Consider the following 21,123-nt stretch of genomic DNA (forward strand, 5'->3'; position numbering starts at 1 on the left):
AAGAAGCAATGACCTTCCTTTCTCCTGAGCCAACAAAGAGACAAAGGGCTTGCTCTAGAACCAGTGCAAAAATTCTGATGTGGTGCTATAGGATAAGCACTGGACTGCAAGTTTGGTTTGAACCACAAGGTGGACCGTTCAAGCCTACCAGCCAGCTGCTCATTGGAAACCCTATACAGGATTGCTGTGAATTGGAATGGACTCAATGGCACTTAACAACAACAAACTGAGAAAATACATTTCTGTTTGTTAAAGCCAACCGTGTGTAGTATTTGTGTTACAGCAGCACTAGAGACCCACGGCAGTGCATGTGACCAGCCCCGAGCTCCAAGTATTCCTGGCAGTCAGTTTTGGCATTTCTATGGGCCAAAGATATGAGATCACCACCAGCTGTGAAGTCACCAGTGCATGATTCATCTGACATCAGTTCCCCACTTGGAATGCTCTAACATTCTCAGAGCTTCTCCTAAAGCATCCCTGGTCATTTTCAAGGTTCTCTCAGAGAAGCAATTAAAGAACTAGGAACCATTAATCCTGAAGGGGATTTGAGAAACTTCCAGGATTGAGGCTGATTTGGGGCAGTCTTTGCCATTCTTCATGTAGGACTTTTCATTATCTCCAGCTCTTGCTTCTTTTCCTCTGTCCCAAAGCACTTAACCAAGATCCCTGAGGACATATTCTGAAGGGTTCAGATCTCATCCCTAAAATCCCATCCTTACAAATGAGTTCACCTTTGTTGCTGTTCTGACTCATAATGACCCTGCATAGGGTTTCTGAGGAGCAGCTGGTGAGCTTGAACTACCTACCTTGCGGTTCAAACCAACCTTGCAGTTCAGCGCATTAACCCACAGCACCACACTAGCAATCTGTGAGCTCACCTTTACAGATGAGGAAATTGAGGCCCAGAGGAGGGAGGTGACATGCTCAAGGTCATACTGTAACTGTGGCAAGTCTCAGACCAAATTCAAGTCTCTGGCTGAGTGCACTTCAAATGAACAAATGGTAACATAGGCAAAAAAGAGAGCAAATCCTCTCTTGTTTTCTAACAGAAAATGGAAGAGACTGGCCTTGAACCAATATCTGTTTGACTTCAAGGCATTTATGTTGTTACTGCCTTCCTAAACTTGTCACTGAGAGAATACAAAGACTTTTCCAGAGCCATTGCTAAATCCAAAGCAACAGGCAATGTAAATACTTACACTCAAATGTCAAGGGAGAGGTCTGGTGAGGTAGATGTTCAGGGTGAGTCCATAAGGAATTTACAGTAATCCAGGTAGTCATACAGGGAGAGAGGAAATCAGATTAGCGGTTTGAGAGAGGAATCTAGGAAGATGATGGGCTATGTTGTTGTTAAGTGCCTGGATTCAGTTCCGACTCCTAGCGACCCTGTATAGGGTTTCTGAGGAGCGGTTGCTGAGTTTGAACCAGAGATGTTGCGATTCAAACCGACCTTGAACTTGAGTGCTTATCCTACAGCGCCACACCAGGACTCCATAGATGTTTGCTCATCTACAACCTGAGAGATGGTCCAGTTGACGTCTGCGTTCTCTCAGTATATTTTCTAATCTTGTGAATCATTGGAAGGAAGCGATACATCTCCAGTTGGGGTGCGGGTGTGAGGTGGATGGGGGGTAAGGAATGGGGGTAAGTGTGCAGAGTCTGCCTAAGTGAGTCTTTCCCCTAGCGGGTGTTCAAAGTCCAAAGCAGCACCGATGGCCAGCGGATCAGCCCTGGCAAAACAGGTTTTTGTTTTTGCTTTGCTCAGACAAGGGGTTGTTACTGCAATCACAGAGTACCAAGATAGTTCACGTCTCAGGAATCCAAACCTAACGCCTTCCAGGGACAGTTGGGACTGAAAGGGGGCATCAAAGAATGTTGCCTCTAGGGGTACCCCGGGTACATTTGCCAAGTCTTAGAGCCAACAGTATATATTATCTCCTTTCTGTCTGGTTGGAGGGGCCTTCAAAGGTTCAAGATGCTTTAACTCCCTTGGTTGCCAGTTTCATAGTAAATAAATGATTCCAGCGCGTGTGTGAAAGGCGTAGGGAGCAGCGCGGGGGAGGGACCAGTAATAAGCCAGGAGTCCCTGCTTCCCAGCTCAGGGTCCGTCGTCCCGCCCCCCTTCCTTCTCCCGGGTACCCTCCCAATCTTTTTATTCTTATTTTTACATCGTCTTGGCCTTTCTTCCTTTTTGATTTCTTGTTGCACTTAAGGGCCAATAGAATGGATCCTGCCTTAAATATATAGGTATAGTTTTGCATGAGTATTGCGTCATCGTTGGAGGCGTAGTGGGTTCCTCAAGAGGCCTCCTTGTCTTCCCTAGCACGGGGCCTTTGGACGCTTCCGGACGCTGCGGGCACTTTCGCGAGGAGCCCTGGGCTCCTCAGGAGCGATTCTCTGGACACCCCTCCTCCCAACCTTACCTTCATCCCCCTCCCTCCTCCTTGGCTCCTCCTTCCCGTCCCCTGCCCACTCCCCTCGTGGGGAGTCAAGCTAGGGTGAGCCAGCAGGGCCGAGAGGCGGGCGGGGCTCTGGGGCGGGTGCAGGCGGGGGCGGGGGCGAGGGCGGGAGGGAGGCCCGCACTCGGGGGAGGCGCCTCGGCCCGCCCTCCTCTGGGCCCAAGCCGGGAGGGGGCCCCGGCGGCCGCGGGGCGGGGTAAGACCTGGCCCCTCCCCTCCACTGCCCTCCCCAAAGTTGCTGTCTCCCCCGGGGCCGGACAGTCTTATGATCCAGCGGATCCTCCTGGGGAGATCCGGCCAGCTAGAGGGTGCGGGCGCCGAGCAGCGGAGGCAGCGGGCGGGCGCGGCGGCCAGGGCCGGGGAGGGGACCCAGGCAGCGACTCAGGCAGCGGCTGTGCCCCGGGCCCGCCGCCTCCTCCCCTCGGGCGGGGAGAACCGCTGCATGGGGCCGGGGGGGCGGCCCTGCTGTGCGGAGCGGCGGCGGCGTCGGACCCCCCAGGCGGGCTGGGGCTGAGCCCGGGGCCGGGCCGGGGGCTCCGGGGGGACCATGCCCGGAGGCCGGCCGGCCGCAGCATGGCTCACGGGCCCGGCGCGCTGATGCTCAAGTGCGTGGTGGTCGGCGATGGGGCGGTGGGCAAGACGTGCCTACTCATGAGCTATGCCAACGACGCCTTCCCGGAGGAGTACGTGCCCACCGTCTTCGACCACTACGCGGGTAAGCCCCGGAACTGCTGATTAAGGAGGGGCTGCTCCCCGGGCCGGGAACTTTGGAGCAACTTTGGCGGAGCCCCCTGGATGTCTCCCCCGAAGCGCACTCCCTCACCCCTCCCCTGTCGCATCTTCTATCTCACACCCAGCTCCACCCTAACGCTTTGCTTCCAGCCACCCCACTTGCCCGCATACCTGACCCCCCTTTATAACTCCTTCCCTGTGCCCCCAGCTATCCCCTGCACCCCACAATTCCCAAACCCCTTGACATCCTGAGCAGACCGCCTTTACTGTCTCACCGCTGCCTCCCCTGCTGTACCTAGCCCCGGGGGAAGACATTTGGTGGGACTCAAAAAGACTTGACTCCAGGACTTGAGAGAAGGGGATGAATAGCAGGGACTACATCGCACCCCAAACTCACGCTGCTTCACAGCGAACAGGGAGCCAGGGAAAGACAGTGACGTCTCCTCGGGGAGTACCTGCACACCGACAACAGGGTTGGGAGACTAGGGTGCTGGCGGGGGATCATTGTGAGTTTCTCTCCCCACCCCCCACTTCTGTCCTTGCAGTCAGCGTCACCGTGGGGGGCAAGCAGTATCTTCTGGGACTCTATGACACGGCCGGACAGGTGAGTGTCTTGGCCCTTGGCTTGCTGACAGTCCTCTCCCTTCCCTAATTCTTGGTAGCTGCGAAGGGCCTTTAGAAACTGAGGTGTCAGGGAGCCGAGAGTGTGTCTGTATAGCCCGCTCCAAACCCCTTTGGTTCAAGTCTTTATTTCATTTTTCAAGTCTCCTAATTAAAAAACAAACAAAAACCCAGAAACAGAAACAAACCCAGACCAACGTATCCCTGGGCTGTGAAAGTTTCTGACTGCGTGTGCCTGTGTGCCCTTCTGTATGGCGCTTGGTGTGTGGGTCCCAACTCCTGTTGCAAAGTGGCAGTGGCCAATCATGAAGCGCCCTTATTTTTAGTTGCAGATGACCAGGTCTCCCCTTCACAGCCTCTGTCTGGGCTCTCATTGGTGAGTGGTCTGCCTGCCCGAGGATCCTGATTGGTGGGAAATAGCATCATCTAATATGATGGGAAGGCATTTGGTCCTGGTTATGTTTATTACAACATCATTGCTCTCTGGGACTCCAGTCTCTGAAAACGTAATTTGTGGTGTTACCAGAGGACCACAGGGAAAACAGGAAAAAGAAACAACAACCAACCAGCCACTCCCTGGGGTAGGAGTAGGAGAATTAGGGTTAAGAGTTCAGTGTGAATCTTGGAGGAACAACTTTTTTTCTCCCTAGGTGGCCAAGTGACTTTGTCTGGTTTTCTTTGAGAAAAATTGGTGTGCAGCCTCTGACTAGATTTGCACTTAGGAGACTAAGGCTTTTTGTTTTGTTTTGTTTTTTTCTGTCTCCCTGTCCCAGTCCCACCTTCTTCCCAGACCCACTTTTGTTCTTGAACTGTGAGTTGTGTGTAGTGAAGTTTTGCAGAATCCAGTGCTGTGATTAGACATGAAGATTCAGGCAGACGTCTTCACATGTTATGCAGATTTCAGTCCTTGAAGACATGTGAGCAGTGAAGAGGGTTGGAGGGCGTATTTGGGGGGAAGTCTAGTAGTTTAGTTTCATAATGTCTAAGTGGGGTTAATAAAAAACACGAAAAAAAGATCCATGGTCCTGTGAAGATACTGTGCCAGACGCTTAGCACTAAGTCTGGCTGACACTAGGTGCTCACTAAGATTAGTAGCCATAGAGTCTGATTGGTGGCACTCTTCTTTGTAACTCCTCTAGATTTGGATTTCAGGATTATGGGCACTGAAGTTGAATTCTGTTAGAGTCTGTGTTGGATTCTGAAGAGCAGCTTGAGATTCCTGATGGTGGTCTGCTTTCTAAACTAAGTTAGAGAAGCCTCTGACTATAGAGAAGCTGCTGGCAGTGCCCGAGACTGTTGAATTTACCCACGCTGGTCCAGGTCAGTGCAGCCAGGTCTGTCTCCAGTGCCTGTTTTGGTTGCCTGCCTTATGTTGTTGTTGTCGTTAAGTGTCATCAAGTGGGTTCCAACTTATAGGCTTTCCGAGGAGCAGCTGGTAGATTTGAACTGCCAACCTTGTGGTTCGCAGTCCAGTGCAGATCCTACAGCACCATGTAGCTGGTTTTTACTCTGTCCTCATCAGAAGGCATGGAGGGCAAGTGAGTGAGGCAGAACTGAGTCAAATACGGCTCTCTCTTAAGCAGTCACAGAGACTGAAATTATTGCTTGAAAGGAAGGAGAGTTTTTAAAACCCTCAAGCTTAAATTCTCCCACAGTTCCTCTTCCCCTATCCCCTTTACTTGTCATGGTCTTTTTTTTTTCTTTTTTGAATACTATGAGTTGTATTCAACAGGACATACATATAAAGGGGCTTCAAAAAGTTCATGGAAAAAAATCCATTATCTTTATATATATAAGTTTTTATTGTGAGTTAAGTGATAGTTCACATGGGAGAACACTGGTTCTACACTCATCGTTTCCTTGCAATGATTACAATCTCCTCCGTGCATCATCATTCAACAGTATTTGCTTCTATTGCCTCTGTTTTCCATTATCTTTTAGTTCCATTTTTTTAAATTTTCATGAAGTTTTTGAATCCATGGTATATGTCAGAGTTGTTTTGTGCATACTGAAACCTAACTAAAATTTCTGAGTTCCTGCTGCCTATTAAGCATAGTACAGCCACATGCAACTATTACCATATTTACTCAACAAAATGACCTGTAAGATAAGTAGTACAGTCTTCCCTTGGTGTCCGTGAGGGGTTGCTTCCAGGACATCACTCCATGCCCAAATCTGTGAGTGTTCAAATCCTATATATAAAATGGTTTAGTTTTTGCATATAATCTACTCACAGGCTCTTGTATAATTGAAATAATCTCTAGATGACTTATGTTAAGTGCCACTGAGTCAGTTTTGACTCATAGCAACCCTGTATAAGGTTTCTAAAGCTTGTAAATCTTTGCAAGAGCAGAAAGCCTCTTCTTTCTCCCACAGAGAAGCTGGTGGGCTTGAACTGCTAACCTTGTGGTTCTCAGTCCAGCACTTTATGCTTCCCTCAGCCATTGAGGGATTCTTTTGACCATTTAATTTCTCATCCCCTTCCCCTCATATTGTTGACCAAGATGTGTGTTAGGCCCACTTATCATTTATCCCAGTGTCTTACTAGGTTTTGTTTTGGGGTCAAACTAAGTGATAATTTCTCTTTCAGCATTTAACGGCTTAATACTAATAAACAATTTTAGCAAGGTAATCTACAATGAGACCAAATGGTGAGCACCCTCTCTGCACCTAGCACTGTGCTAAGCTGGGGTGAGTGGGGGCGGGAGGGAGGAATAAAACAGTAAATTTAAGATGGGAATGTGACATGGCTAATTATAGCATAAATAGAAATGCCTAGACCAGATGCCTATACATGTGCTATATAAGGAATTCCTCTGTTGTACTCCTACTTGGTCATTAAGACCCATACCTCTGTGATCCAGTATCAGATTCATCCTATTCCTCTTACAATAAAAAAAATAGATATATGTATATGTGTGTGTGCATATATAAAGTCAAATCCAATGCAATTGAGGTCATTCTGACTCCTAACAACCATATAGTACAGAGTAGAACTGCCCTGGAGGGTTTTCAAGACTGTAATCTCTGGTAGCATAGTGGTTATGAATCAGGCTGCTAACCTCAAGGTTGGCAGTTCAAAACTACCAGTGGTTCCGTGGGAGAAGGATAAGGCGTTCTGCTCCCGTAAAGATTTGCAATCTCGGAAACCCTGTGCAGAGTCACTGTGAGTTGGAACCGACTCCACAGTACTTAACAACAACAACAATCTTTATGGGGAGCCTAGTGTGTTGCTGTGGGTTAATACATCAGACTTGCAAAGCCATTTGAACTGCAAGGTCGGTAGTTCAAGCTCACCAGCTGCTCCTTGGAAACCCTCTACAGGGTCGCAATGGGTTGGAATCGACTCAATGGCACTTAACAACAACAATAATCTTTACAGAAGCCAACAGCCACATCTTTCTCCAGAGCTTCAGCTGGTGGGTTCAAAACCACCCACCTTTCAATTAGCAGTTAGTAGTTGTGCATTTTAACCACCAAGGTCTGTGTGTGTGTGTGTAAATGTTTAAGCTTGATGGGCATCTGAGAAAAGCACCTTGGCTTTGGAATAAATATCCTTGGGTTCAGATCTCCACCTTGCTATATTTGCTGTGTGATCCTTACTAAGTTATTTACCTACTCTGTGATGTAGTGAAAGTATGGACAATTAGAATCTATACTGAGGGAGGATTGTAGGCTGGCTTAAATTGCTTAATTATATATACTCTATCTTTTATTCATTTGTTGTTAAAAGCTTAAATTGCTTAATTTATATATACACTATCTTTTATTCATTTGTTGTTAAAAGCTGTTGAGTCGGTTCCGACACATAGCGAACATATAGGGTTTCTGAGGAGCAGGTGGGTTTGAACCGTCAACCTTTTGGTTAGCAGTCCAGTGCTTATCCTACAGCACCACGCCACACCCCTTTATTCACAGTGGATTTGTAATTAGTATTACAGGAAACTATTATACTCCATTGTGGGGAGTTTTGTGAGAGGAAGGTGGAAGAGACAATGTTGCCTTGTTGTTGTTGTTGTCAGGTGCCAACACTTTGGCTCCTGTGCACAACAGAACAAAATGCTGCCAGGTCCTATACCAATCTTGTTATGTTTGAGCTCACTGCTGTCCGCCACTGTATCAATCAATACTGTTGGGGGCAGGGGAAATCGTCCTCTTTTTTGCTGACCCTCTACTTTTCCAAGCATAAGATCCATCTCTAGGGACTGGTCCCTCTTGATAGTATTTCCAAAGCACAAAAGACAAAGTCTCACCATCCTCGCTTCTAAGGAACATTCTGGCTGTACTTCTTCCAAGATAGATTTGTTTATGCTTCTGGTAGTCCATGGCACTTTCAGTAGTCTTCACCAGTAACATAATTCAAATGCATCGGTTCTTCTCAGGTCTTTTTAAATTCACTGTCCAACTTTCAAATGCATATGAGGCTATTGAAAATAACCCGGCTTTGGTCAGGTGCATATTAGCCCTCAAACTGACAGCTTTGCTTTTGAATACTTTAAAGAGGTCTTTTGCAGAAGATTTACCTAATGCAAGAAGTTGTTTGATTTCTTGACTGCTGCTTCCATGAGCATTGATTGTCAATCCAAGCAAATTATGTCTTAGAAAACTTCTATCTTTTCTCCATTTATCATGTTATTTCTTGGTCCAGTGAGGAGGATTTTTGTTTTCTTTACCCTGAGGTGCAATCCATATTGAAGACTGTTGTCTGATCTTCATCAGTTAGTATTTCAGGTCCTCTTTGCTTTCAGCAAGGAAGGTTGTATCATCTGCATATTACAGGTTGTTAATGAATCTTCCTCCAATCCTGTTGTTGATAGAAATTCTACTTGAATGCTAGATCCTAGAGCCTTTTCAGCAGTGATATGGAGCCAGCTTTGCAATTTTAATTCCCACAGTTACCATCACTGGGTACTGGTCACATTTGACTGCTCCCCGTTAGAAATGCCTTGTTGTATGTCAGATGGTTTTCTTTCTAACCAGTGCGTGCATCCCCAGTGGTGTAAGAGAAATAAGAGTTCTGTGTACAATTTAAGAAGCAAGTCAGGTACAGAGGTTCCAGTTATTTCTGCTTTCAGAGAGGTAAGATGGGACGAGGAAGATTCTCACAGCACTGGAAAACTATTCTTTCCAAAACATGTAAGTGGGCCAACTCACAGTATTTGAATCACAGCAACATCTCCCACTGGTTGGAACCTCAAGTTCAAGGCTACATGCCTAGCCTTGGCCTCTTCTTTGACCCCACTCAAGTTCAAAGCCTTAGGCAGCAATCACCCAATTTACATATCAGGGAACCTACTATCATTTAAAGGAGATCTGGTATTGTAGTGGTTACTAATCGGACTGCAAACCTCAAGGTCAGCAGTTCCAAACTACCAGCTGTTCCGCTGGAGAAAGATGAGGCTTTCTGCTCCCATAAAGATTTACAGCCTCAGAAACCCTGTATAGGGCCGCTATGCGTCAGGACCAACTCCACGGCACATAACAACAACAAAGATTTACAGCCTTGGAAACCTTGTACAGGGTTGGAACCAAACTCCACGGCACATAACCACCACCACCACCATCATTTAAGTGATCCACTGTAGTAGATGACTCTTTCTAGAGCAGGCTTCCTTCCACATGAGCTCTGCTGCTATCAGCAGTGAGAGGAATGAAGAGGAATGTGAGTGTGTTGGACCATTCAGTCCTCTTCACAAGCTCTGCTTGGGGACATCCTTCAATATCCCCAACACACTCATAAGCATTGCTGCCAAAAAAATGCTCTCAGCTCTTGGCCATGCCCCTGGGTGGTCAAGGAACAGCCATGACATTTTGACTGCCAGGTGTCTTCCTCCTCTTTGCAGGGGCTTTGGAGGGTTCTAGCTTCTTGCCTGGGCCTCAGTGGAGCTGCTTCCTTCACACCTGGCTTTCATAACTTCAGCAGACTCTGTCTAGCAGCCCATGGTCTGCTCAGGGCAGGACTGGAGTGAGGAGGAAGTAGGAAGAGTCTCCCTCTCTGTCCAGACAAGCCTGTGGGGAGCTGCCTGGCAAGCTGCTCTCTAGCAGCAAGCTCCAGGCTGATCTCTTAATCCTTGGCAGGCAAGCAGAACTGGATACCCTGAGGAGGGAAGGACTGGAGCTCAGTTTATCCCAGCTCCCAAAATACACTCAGAAAGATGTACGTTGGGATGAATTTGGGATCCCTAGAGTTCCTGATTTAGCCATTTTCTCAGTATGTGGGAATCCATATGTGTGCTCTGGGGTGTGATGGTACTATGTCTCTTAAACACATACAGTTCAGGGATGCGTGCATGAGAGCTATAAATATCCTAATCTCAGGTGTCCTCTGAGATTGCTTTATAAATGACAAGCGAGATCTGATTCTCTCTTGACAGAGCCCAGATGCCACAATGGCTGCCCTGCCAGACCTTTGAGTACCCTGGGGAGACACTTCCCTACAGGAGGGACTCTCCATTGGAGGTGTCCTTGGAATGCCCCACCTTCTGCATTCTCTGGGGCAACACCGGGTCCAGCATAGTGGGAAGGCGGAAGGAGACAGGGTGAGCTCCCCTTACGCTTCATGCATAGTCTCCTCACAGAACTGTCTGAGGGACTTTTCCTAAGCCAAGAGGTTGGGAGCGAGTGATCTTAAGGGAACCAGACTGAGATGTGTTTAGGAAAAGGTTTTCCTTACTTTGGAATATACAAAGAGCTTAGGAAATGCTTTCTCACATCCCGAGGATCAGGGTCCCTATGGAGCCAAAGGAGCAGAGTTTGGGAGGAGCCACAAGAGTTCCTTCCAGACATCAACAGGTGAAAGGCTGGCACTCAGCATCCTGGTTTCCCTTAGTAACCCACTGTAGATGTGCCATCGGTGCATTTTGCTAACCTTTTTAGAAGCTATTTATAGCTCCACTCTGTACCATATCAATTGGGAATGCTGGTTTCCTCCTCTGCATTGGGAAGATGGATGACCTATGTTTACTCCAAAGCCTTTGCTGTTCCTGAATGCCATGGGTTCCCCTTCTTTGGGCCCTGATGTGGGTTTGCATTTATGCCAGTATAAACCCTGTTCTGTCAGGCAGGGACCTTGGGGTGGGGGCTTTCCAACAGCTCTGCAGACCTAGGGTGCTGGCACTAGAACTGGTTGGTTCCTGTAGCATCTCAGCTGTGGCCCATCCCCATCTGGACCTTTGATCCACCTGGCTTCTCTGGCCTTTCTCCACTTGTGTTTAGATTCTCCTGAGGTTTGGTGACATTTACCCTCTTTAAAGGAGAGCTTCCCAACAGGTGCATCAAGCACGGGCTACAGGTGTGCTGAGATCTTCTCAACTCTGAGGGAAGGGGATGCAGCCTCAAGGGGGTTGAGCATATGTCATTTTCAGTGTGTGCCATGATATAAAAAAAAGGTAAGAAACATTGTTTGAAATCATTATGGGCTGGAGTCCTCCTAGAGAATTGGGTGTCTGCGGTCTTGTTGTGGAATTTAGGCTTTCGGGAGATGAGACCAAATGGTAGTAAAACAAAACAGAACACAGCCGCTCTCTTGGGGGGTATCAGTTTCTAGCAGTGACACATGTTGGCAGCCGTGGTTACTACCAAGAGGCCTCCGACACAGAATAGCAATGCTGCAACAAGGAAGAAAGGGAAACCATTACAAAGAACAAAACATGTCTTTTGAAAAATGAAAATTCCTGACCCTTAGTTGAATTTCCTTTCACTCTGAGGGGCTTGGTTTTGCCCTAATTTGGCATACTTAAGTCAGGGAGTAGCTTTCTTTGGTCTCAGCAGTTTGATGTTCCTCTTTTAGTGCCTGACAGGAAACTGCTTTGCAAGAAAAACTGAGGGGAGACCTAGCCGGGGAGGTCTGCCTGGGGCGGCAGTGCTACGAGGCATCAGAGCTCTGCAGAGCCTCCCAGCTCCCATCCCAGAGTTCTTTTGGAGTCACTACCTCCCCGGCACTCATGTACATTTTATTAAACTCAGCTGGTTGTCATTTGGCTGTTAACAAATTTCTGCTTAAAGGTCCATCAAAAACTGGTAATAATGGTGGTGGTGGTAGTAGTTTGCTGTTGAATCAGTTCTGACTCAGTAATGTGGTTGTTGCTAAGTGTCGTCAGTTCTGACTCATAATGACTCTGTATAAGGTTTCCAAGGAGTGGCTGGTGGTTCAAACCACCCTTGTGGTTCAAACTGACCTTGTGACCTAGTGTTTATCCTACAGTGCTGCACCGGGACTCCAAAATAATAATGATGGAGGTGGTGTGCCGTGGAGTTGGTTCTGAATCATAGCAAGTCTGTATAAGGTTTCCAAGGGTATAAATCTCCACAGGAGCAGAAAGCCTCATTGATCTCCCATGGAGCAGCTGGTAGCTTTGAACTGCTGACCTTTTGGTTAGTAGCCCAGAACATAATCCACTTTGCTACCAGGGCTCCTTAAAATACTAATTGTTGTGATGTTATGTGGAGTCAGTTCCAACTCATAGCGACACTGGACATTCCAAGGCTGTAACCCGCCTCATGGGAGCAGAAAACCTCATCTTTCTCCCGTGGAACAGCTGGTAGTTTCGAACTATTGACATTAAGGTTCACAGCCCAAATCGTAAATACTACACCACCAGAACACCTTAAAATACTAATGTTGTTGTTAAGTGCCATCGAGTCGGTTCCAAACCATAGCGACCCTCTATGTGGTTTCCAAGGAGATGCTGGTGAGCTTGAACCACCAACCTTGCAGTTCAAACGGCTTTGCAGTCTAGCACATTAACCCACAGCACCACACTAGGACTCCAAAACTACTAATGTTGTTGTTAAGTGCCATCGAGTCAATTCCGACCCATAGCAACCCTGTATAGGGTTTCCGAGGAGCAGTTGGTGAATTTGAACCACCAACCTTGCAGTTCAAACAGCTTTGTAGTCTGGCACGTTAACCCACAGTGACACACCAGAACTCCCCAAAATACTAATAGTCTGTTAAATAATAGCTTCAGGTACAACCCTTTTCCTGAAAAGCTTTGTTAATACAGAAATCTCAAGGCATAAATGAATGACAGATGTATGTGTAGGTTTCGGCAGGCCTGCAGTGTTTTCTCTACACAGTAGCGTCAGGTGCTTGGTGGTCACCACTGGACCTGACCCCAACCACCACCTTAAGTTGATGACTTTGATTGCCTCTTTCCTGAGGTCTCTCAGAGAGCCCTGAAGCTTGCAGGGGACAGGTGTACGGGGTGAGGGCAGCTTGGCAGTGGAATAGGTTTGATTCCCAGCTCAACCTCTCTGTAGCTGTGAGACCATTAGCTGCCCAGCTCACCCCAGTGAGCCTCTTTCCTACCCCTATAAAATAGGGAGACAATTTCTATCTTGCAGGGCAGCTGTATATAAAAGTTACCCCCCTCCCCCATGGCCTGGTGGTCAGTGGGGGTTGAGAGTGATGCTGTGGAGGCTCCTTCAGTTCAGTTGGTGTTAACTGGGTGGCTGTCCTGTGTCCCAATCTTCTGTGGGAGAAGAAAGGGGGATCAGTTTGAGGAGATGGCCTGCATAACCAGGAAATAGTCCCACTTGGGAAGCAGTATCATTTGGTTCATAAACAATCATATTTGCTTAAATAAGGCATTCTGGGGTGGGGCAGATGACCACACTGTTGCTTAATGCATGGATGACTTCCCAAGAAAGAGGAACAGTGAAAAGATTTTACATTGAATCACAAGCTGACTTTCCTCACTCCAAAGAGACACCCCTCTGGCCCCCGTGGGCCCACCAGCCTTGACTTGATGCTTGCTTACTATTAACAGGGCTGCCAGGCAAGGAAGCTTTAGCCTTCAAATAACAGATGTCTCTCTGTCCCTTTCTTTTCTCAAACCTTTAGGAGTTTTCTCATTCAGGGGAAATTTGTCATTTCAAACATCTTTGTTTTTCTTTCATGTGAGCATTGTCTCTGAGTAAACTCAAAGACTTGCTCAGCAACTGCTGCTGGTTTGGTTTGCTGTCCCAGCCCACCCCACTGCCACCACCTTTGCACAGGTCCCTGCATCCTACCACCTGGGACTCAGTGAGAACATTTAGTTAATTCAGTCATTCAGTCAGCAAACATTCTCTAAACACCTCCACTGGACTGGCCCTTGGGCCAGGGCCATACATTCAAAGACAGGTCAGGCACAGGCCGTGCCTCACACAGTTCACAATTTCATGAAAGAGTTGGGTCAAACAAGCAGACCAGCCTGGAACAGCTAGAGCAACAGAAGAGACATCTTCAAAGAAAGATCAGGAGGAAAATCCCCAAAACAAAAATGGCAGTATGATTGGCTACTACAAGAATAAGCGTTGTTCACCGGGAAGCCATCAAGGCAAGAAATCAAGTCCCTATAGGAAAAACCCCCCTCTAAGAACTAAACTCAAAGGGAACACATGAGCAGACATGTAAACTTGCTGGTGACCACATTGGTCTACTGGTAAGTGGAAGTGAGGGAAAGGCAGCAATGAAGAAATAGTCTGAGTTCAACCACATTCCATAGACTCCTATTGACTTAGAGATGAGAGAGAGAAGAGGAAGGGTTGGTTGGTCCAAAATGTGGTGAGATCTGGGGATACTTGAGCCCATGGATAAGGAGGACACAGCTACAGAGGGCTAGAGCTGAGAGTGAAACATCCAGCTGATATGAAGTGAGGGAAGATGCACAAGAATACCCAAACTTGCATACAGGACCCATTTGACCTAGCCTCGATGGCTTGATAGTCAGATCTCCACTAGAGGAAGATTTAAAAAAAGATTAAAAAAAAAGATTTTTGATAAAGGAAACGGGGGTAAATTGCTACAATTTGATGAACTTCACCTATACTCATGGATATAGTAGCTCAAAATACCAACAGAGAGGAAAGGAGTCTTCACATCAAGTATCAATGTATACAGGGTAGATAGGGATAGGCAATTTAGACATTGACTACTGAAAATGAGGGTGCAATAAAGGCACGAAGTGACTGGCTTACAAGCTTTCAACAGGAAGTTTTAGTTTAAGAGTGTGTGGGAGAAGATAGAGTCCCCACTAAATAGTTTTCATCTTGTCTAGATGGGTCTGATGAAAAGACATGGGGATAAGATTCTTATGATTCAATAGTGAGTAATTTTTATCATGACTAATTGTGGCTGCCACAACAATAAAGGTAGAAGTTTTGTAACAAAAACAGAAGTAGTTAATCTTACAGTTCACAAACAGAGGACCCTAGGACCACCAAGGAAGAATAGCACAAGCGGAATGTGGGACTGTATCCAGAGAAGCAGTGAAACCAGAGATGGAGGCAGAGATGGGGACATGAAGAGAGGGAGCAGCTGAGGACTCTAGATTCATGGAAAGAGAGGGACTGAGTGCTGGCGTGCAGAATGTGCCCTTTGGATGTTTAAATTATAGATGCTTGAGTGTTTAAAAAAAAAAAGCTAAAATGAATAGAGAGAAATATTGTTAACTAATGGTACATGGAGGGGATTATAATCATTATAATGAAACAAAGTATATGATTTGTTGAATGTAAAGCTGATGATCTGCCCTGGAAACTTTCACTCAATTCACACAAAAAAACTAAGAAAAAAAAAAAAAAAAAGTTGGGTCAAGAAATGAATGATGGGAGCAGAGCAGGAGGCTGAGGTTTCTCAAGGAGATGAACTACTCACAAGAATTAACCCTTAAAAATGCAGTAGGGTTCTCCAGGACATCATTTTTGGCATGAGAAAATGCTCAGGTTGGATTTTTACGTATACTAGATGCTCAACAAGGGTTTGAATTATTATTCCTTTGCTTCTGGAACCAGTACGTGTCTCCTAGGAACTTGTTAGAAACGCGAATTCTGGGCCACATTTCAGGCCAATTGAATCAGAAACTCTGAAATCTCATGCTTTAACAAGCCCTCCAGGTGATTCAGAAACAGGAAAAATTTCAAAGCCATTGAAATAATGACTATTTGTATACTTAGTTATACCACCTTCCCAAGACACCTTCCTCTCCCCCCTCTCCACCCAGGTACCCTCACGTTGCCCACTGTGCGTGTAGTGAGGACATCATTTATTCACTTTAAAAATCCTTCCCTCACCCAACACCCATCTTTTCTAGTCTTTGCTGGGGTGGCGCTGTAGGATAAGTACTCGACCATAAAACCAGTGGTTCAAACTCACCAGCTTCTTCTTGGAAGCCCTATACAGCGTCACTATGACTCAGAATGGACTCGGCAGCACTTAGCCACCACCACCACCACCACCACTAGTCTTCTGGTGTATGGTTGGGGCTCCACACATTTGCTGGAGTGAATTGAATCACTTAGCCACTGGTATTGTCTATCTAGCTTGCCTGGTGGAGATGGGGACAAGACACTATGCTGAGAAAACTGAAGGAGAGCTTCCTAAGGTACCGTTGGTGGCTCCATTAATGTGCTGTGCACACAGTGGACTCCATGGGTATTCCTTGATAAGGCCTTAGTGCCAAGCCATTTTTCTGTCCCAGACGCAAAGTGGCCAGATAGATTCTGAGGGTGTCCATATAGCTGAATTAGCCTTTTGGGTGGTGACAGGCCCTGCCCCCAAACCCCGAGATGGATGCTGTGTTTGGCTTTTCTTAAATTAATTCCAGAGCAACAGATGGGCAATGACGTCCTTTTTGTATTAAAACTTCCCAGGTCACAGGGAGAGGGGAAGGGCTGGGCTGCTCAAATACCCATATCTTGACAGTAATTGCTGCTTCTTCTCTGGCTATCAAAGCTTTCAGAGAAGGTCCTCCATTCCCCCACCACTACCATTTTACAGGTTTTTTCTTTCCCTTCCCCCACCCCCCAAACTTGTTCCAATGTAGAAAAGCCATGAACTTTCAAATGGCATAATGGGTTGAGATTATAAATGAGTTGGCTCAAAGCATGCCCCTCTAAGAGCTGCCACTTACTGAGAGAGAGCATTTAATTCTGATCATCCAGGTAATTTAAAATTCCATTTACTCCAGCTTACTTTTCAAAGGGCTGTTCTTCCCACCTAACTGGTTCAGAGCTCACATTGTTACCTGAAGGTGTTTCTAGTGACCTTCTTGGCTTTAGATGAGCGGCCAGATGTAAGAAGTGGGACAGAGGAGGCCCGTGGGGTCCCTGCTTCCTTCGGACAAGGGCTTTTGCCCAGCAGGAGGGAGCTTCAGATTTTCATCCAGGCTGCAGAAGGTGATCCCCTCCCCTGTTACTCCAGCCCTCTTGAGATTTAATCCCTTTGAATTTCTATGGAGCAAATTGTCTGTAGGCTAAAATCTGGCATCTAGTTTTATTTGTCTGTAAATCTTTCCTCCTACCCAGATATGCAAGGTGGATTGCATATGCCATGTAGCAGTTGGCACAAGATGAAGGGGCCATAGCAGGGGCCAGGCATGTGTTGGATTTAGCAGAATCTGTTGAAAAAATTATGGGAAGAACTATTCCTATGACTTTATATCACCTGTGTTTTATTAACTTGTTTTCAGGAGGATTCTGACCCATTCGATCTTTAAAATCAGGTTACAAGTATTAACTTAAAAAAAAAAATGCTGTGGTAAAATATATATATTTTTTTAATTTGCGGTTTTAACAATTTTTAACATTGAACTGACATTAATTTCTTTCATCGTGTTGTGCTACCATCACCACTAACATTTCCCAAAATTTTCATCACCCCAAACAGAAATTCAGTACCCCTTCAGCTTTCACCGCATTTCTCCCTCCCTGTGGTCCTTGGTAACCACATTGGTCTCTCTGGATTTGCTTGTTCTAGATATTTCGGAAAAGTTGTTGTTATTACCATTTTTAGTTCCAGGAGGTTGATTTCAACTCATGATGACCCTATGTGTGCAGGGTAGAACTGTGCCATGGGATTTTCAAGACTTGACCTTTGGTTAACAGATTACCAGGTCTGATTGATGTATTTCTGGGTAGGTGAACCACCAACCTTTCAGTTAGTAGTCTAGTGCTTAACCATTTAAACTACCTGGTAGTGGTGGTTGTGTGCCAGGGAGTCAGTTCCGACTCAGCTTTAAATCTTTATGGGAGCATAAAGCCTCCTCTTTCCCCTGCAGAGTGATTGGTAGATTTGAACTTCGGACCTTGCTTGAACTACCTAGGGATTCTGTAAGGCTCAAACAATATTTTCCTTTTTGTGTATGACTTATTGCACTCAGCATAATGTTTTCAAAGTTCATCCGTGTCGTGGTGTATGTTGGGACTTTGCTTCTCTTTATGGCTGAGCAATAAATAATTCATTGTGTGGATATTCTACATTTGTGTATCTGTTTGTCTGTTGATGGGACAATTGGGTTTTTCCAACTGTTGGCTGTTGTGAATAATGCTTCCGTGAACATTAGTGTATATACAGGTGGTTGTTTTAACACATTGCCTGTTTAAGTGCAGCGGAATTCATTCTTAACTCATGAAACCCATTAGTAGAAAGATTGTCAGGTGTATTTGGATAAAATATTTGCCACGTGTGTGTGCTGCTCTCTAGAAAGTCCACATTTGTAAGAATCCCTCACTGCGTTTTGTGGCAGGTGTCCCTAAAGATCATCCTGCGAGGAACCAAGGGGAGTCGGGAAGGTGCAGTGAGTAGACTGACTGACTCAGTTCTGCCTTGACTGGGAGGGGAGATCAGTCCAGGCAAAATGGAGTTCTGAAGAAAATTATTACTCAGATTCCTGGTGGACCAATGTGCTTGCTCTATAAATCCTTCCTGCTCTTTCCTTTTTGTTTCCATTAGTCAGACATTTTCCTTTGACTCTAGATACTGTCTTCAGGGTTGCCAGGCAGCAAGTGCAATCCTGCTAGTTGTACAGTTCTGGTGCTGCTCTAGTTCCTACCTCAGATGGGACTGATCTCCTCTCTTTCACTGACTTGTTCTCTCTGTGCCTCTCTGTTCAGTGTCTCCTCCATCCTCACCCACTCTGTTATGCTTTTATTCATCAAATATGTGAGAATCTGTTATGCAGGAAACGCAGTAAAGTGAGGTGAGGTGAGCTGAGAACACAATGATCCATCAGACTGGGTTCTTCCTTTATAGAAGCTTGGAGTCTGTTCCATGAAAAGAGAAGATGTATACAGATGACTTAATGCTAATTGAAAATGGAACATGCTACTGGGGGCTAAAAGGATGAAATGTGAGGCAGGTCATGAAGATGCTGAATGCCTAACTATTGGCCAGATCCTCCCAGGTGGGCATTGCTTCAGGTGGTTTTCTTAAGGTCTAGAATTTGATTTTATCAGGGTATTCATAGTTCATCAAGTCTCTGGGTCTGATTTGTTTAGCTCATAGGAGATCAAGGTTTCAATATGTTGCTAAAGGATTAATTTACCACATGAACTCAGTGGAAAATGGACAAATGACAAACCAATAATTCACAGAAGAGGAGCAAACAGACAGTGAACACATGATCTGCAAATAAAAAATGTTTCACCTGTTGTTGTAGATAGTACTGCATCTCCCCAAAAGATTGTATTGAAGTCATAACCTCTGGTACCTGTGAACACGACCTTGCTTAGAAATAGTGTGTTTGGAAATAAGTGGTGTTTTATAAAAGAGAAGAGAGAGACACTTGGGAAACAGAAGCATGTGGGGCTATAGTTACGCCAAAAGGAATTGCCAAGAAATGCCTGTTGTTATCAAGTGCCATCGAGTTGGTTCCGACTCAGAGTGACCCTGTATAGGGTTTCCAAGGAGCAGCTGGTGATCTGATCATGAACCGTGGACCTTGCAATTCAAACCAGTCTTGCAGTCCAGTTCATTAACCCATAGCACCACACCAGGACTCCGAGAAATGCCTGGGGCTGCTGGAAACTGAAGAAAGAAATCTTTCCCTAGAGGCTTTGAGAGAACGTGGCTATGCTGATACCATGAATTCAGACTCCTAGCATCTGAAACTCTGAGAACATAAATTATGTTCTTACATACCATCCATTTTATGTTATTTTGTTCCAACATCCCTGGGACACTAATACTATTATCAAATTGGACAAGATAATAAAAAAATTGATACTGCAGAGACCAGGAAGTGGATACTGTATACATTATTGTTCAGAGTAAAAACAACCATTTTTTTCGTCAGTTTGGCAAAGACCCTTAAATATACAATTACAAATTTCCATGAATTTATGCCAAGGAAGCATTCAGAGTACACAAAGATTTACATAAAATGATACCCTACACAGCATTATTAATGACAGTGATAAATCACAGCAAAAAAAGGATTTGTTCAATTATTGTATGATGCATAACAGGCAGCCATTAAAAATTGTGTTTTCAACAAATATTTAAAGATATGAAATGGCTCATGATACATTAAATATAAAGAATGAAATAAAAACTATATATAGCATGATTACAACTTTGAAGACTATGTAGCAAAATTAATCAGAATGCTATAGTCAAAACATTAAAGCAGTAGCTCTAGGTGAACACTGAGTAGTTTAAAATGTTTACTTATTTATGCTTTATTTTGCTTTGCCCAATTCTTTTAAAAACTTTTTTTTTTGGTATTAGCTGCAAGATGATTTTTCTTTCTTTTTCTTTTTTTTTATTGTGAATTGAGTGAAAGTTTACAGGGCATATCATCAATTTTACATTCTACAAATCATACACCTTGTTTCATTACAATGATTATAATCCCTTCCATGTACCATCAGTTAACAGTATTTCTCTCTTTCCACTTTAGCTTTTTAAAAAACAAACAAATGAAAAAACCACTCAGGCATATATAATAATTTACATCTCTAAGGGGCACATTCTGCAAGTCTGCTCCTGGCCACCAGCTCTTAGTCCCTCTCTTCCCATGAATCTAGAGTCCTCAGCCACTCCCCCTCTTCATACCCTGATCTTTGCCTCCATCTCTGGTGATGCTTCTTCTCTGGATAAGGTCTGTATTCTGCTTGTGCGCTTCTCTCTTTGATGGTCCTAGGGTCCTCTGTTTCTGGACTGTAAGATTAACCACTCCTCTGTTTTAGTTACAAAACTTCTACCTTTACAATTGTGACAGTCATAATTAGTCACGATAACAATTATTCACTATTGAATCATAAGAATCTTATCCCCATCTCTTTTCACCAGACGCATCTAGACAAGATGACAGATATTCAGTGGGGACTCTTTCTTTCCCCCCATACTCTTAAAGTAACCTCCCTCTTGAAGCCTTGTAAGCCAGTCACATCGTGCCTTTATTGCCCCCTCATATTAGGTAGCCAATGTCTAAGTTGCCCGTCCCTATCTACCCTGTGCACAGAGTGGATAGCATTGATACTTGAGGGGAAGACTCTTTCCCTCTCTGTTGGTATTTAGAGTAACTACTGTTCTGAGTATAGGCCA

At 45.3% G+C, this 21,123-nt stretch overlaps 1 protein-coding gene across 1 annotated transcript in view; it reads left to right on the forward strand.

The window, feature by feature from the left end:
- The first annotated feature begins 2,941 nt into the window (after positions 1–2,941).
- RHOQ (ras homolog family member Q) overlaps positions 2,942–21,123 on the forward strand; it is a 73,333-nt gene continuing 55,151 nt past the window's right edge. The window contains exons 1-2 of the mRNA XM_006839422.1: positions 2,942–3,174; positions 3,737–3,795. Coding sequence (XP_006839485.1) covers positions 3,033–3,174; positions 3,737–3,795 — 201 coding nt within the window. The 5' untranslated portion in view covers positions 2,942–3,032. The remainder of the gene's footprint in view (positions 3,175–3,736; positions 3,796–21,123) is intronic.

The sequence above is a fragment of the Chrysochloris asiatica genome, unplaced genomic scaffold (genome assembly GCF_000296735.1).
Source record: "Chrysochloris asiatica unplaced genomic scaffold, ChrAsi1.0 scaffold00024, whole genome shotgun sequence".
NCBI classification, from domain to species: domain Eukaryota; kingdom Metazoa; phylum Chordata; class Mammalia; order Afrosoricida; family Chrysochloridae; genus Chrysochloris; species Chrysochloris asiatica.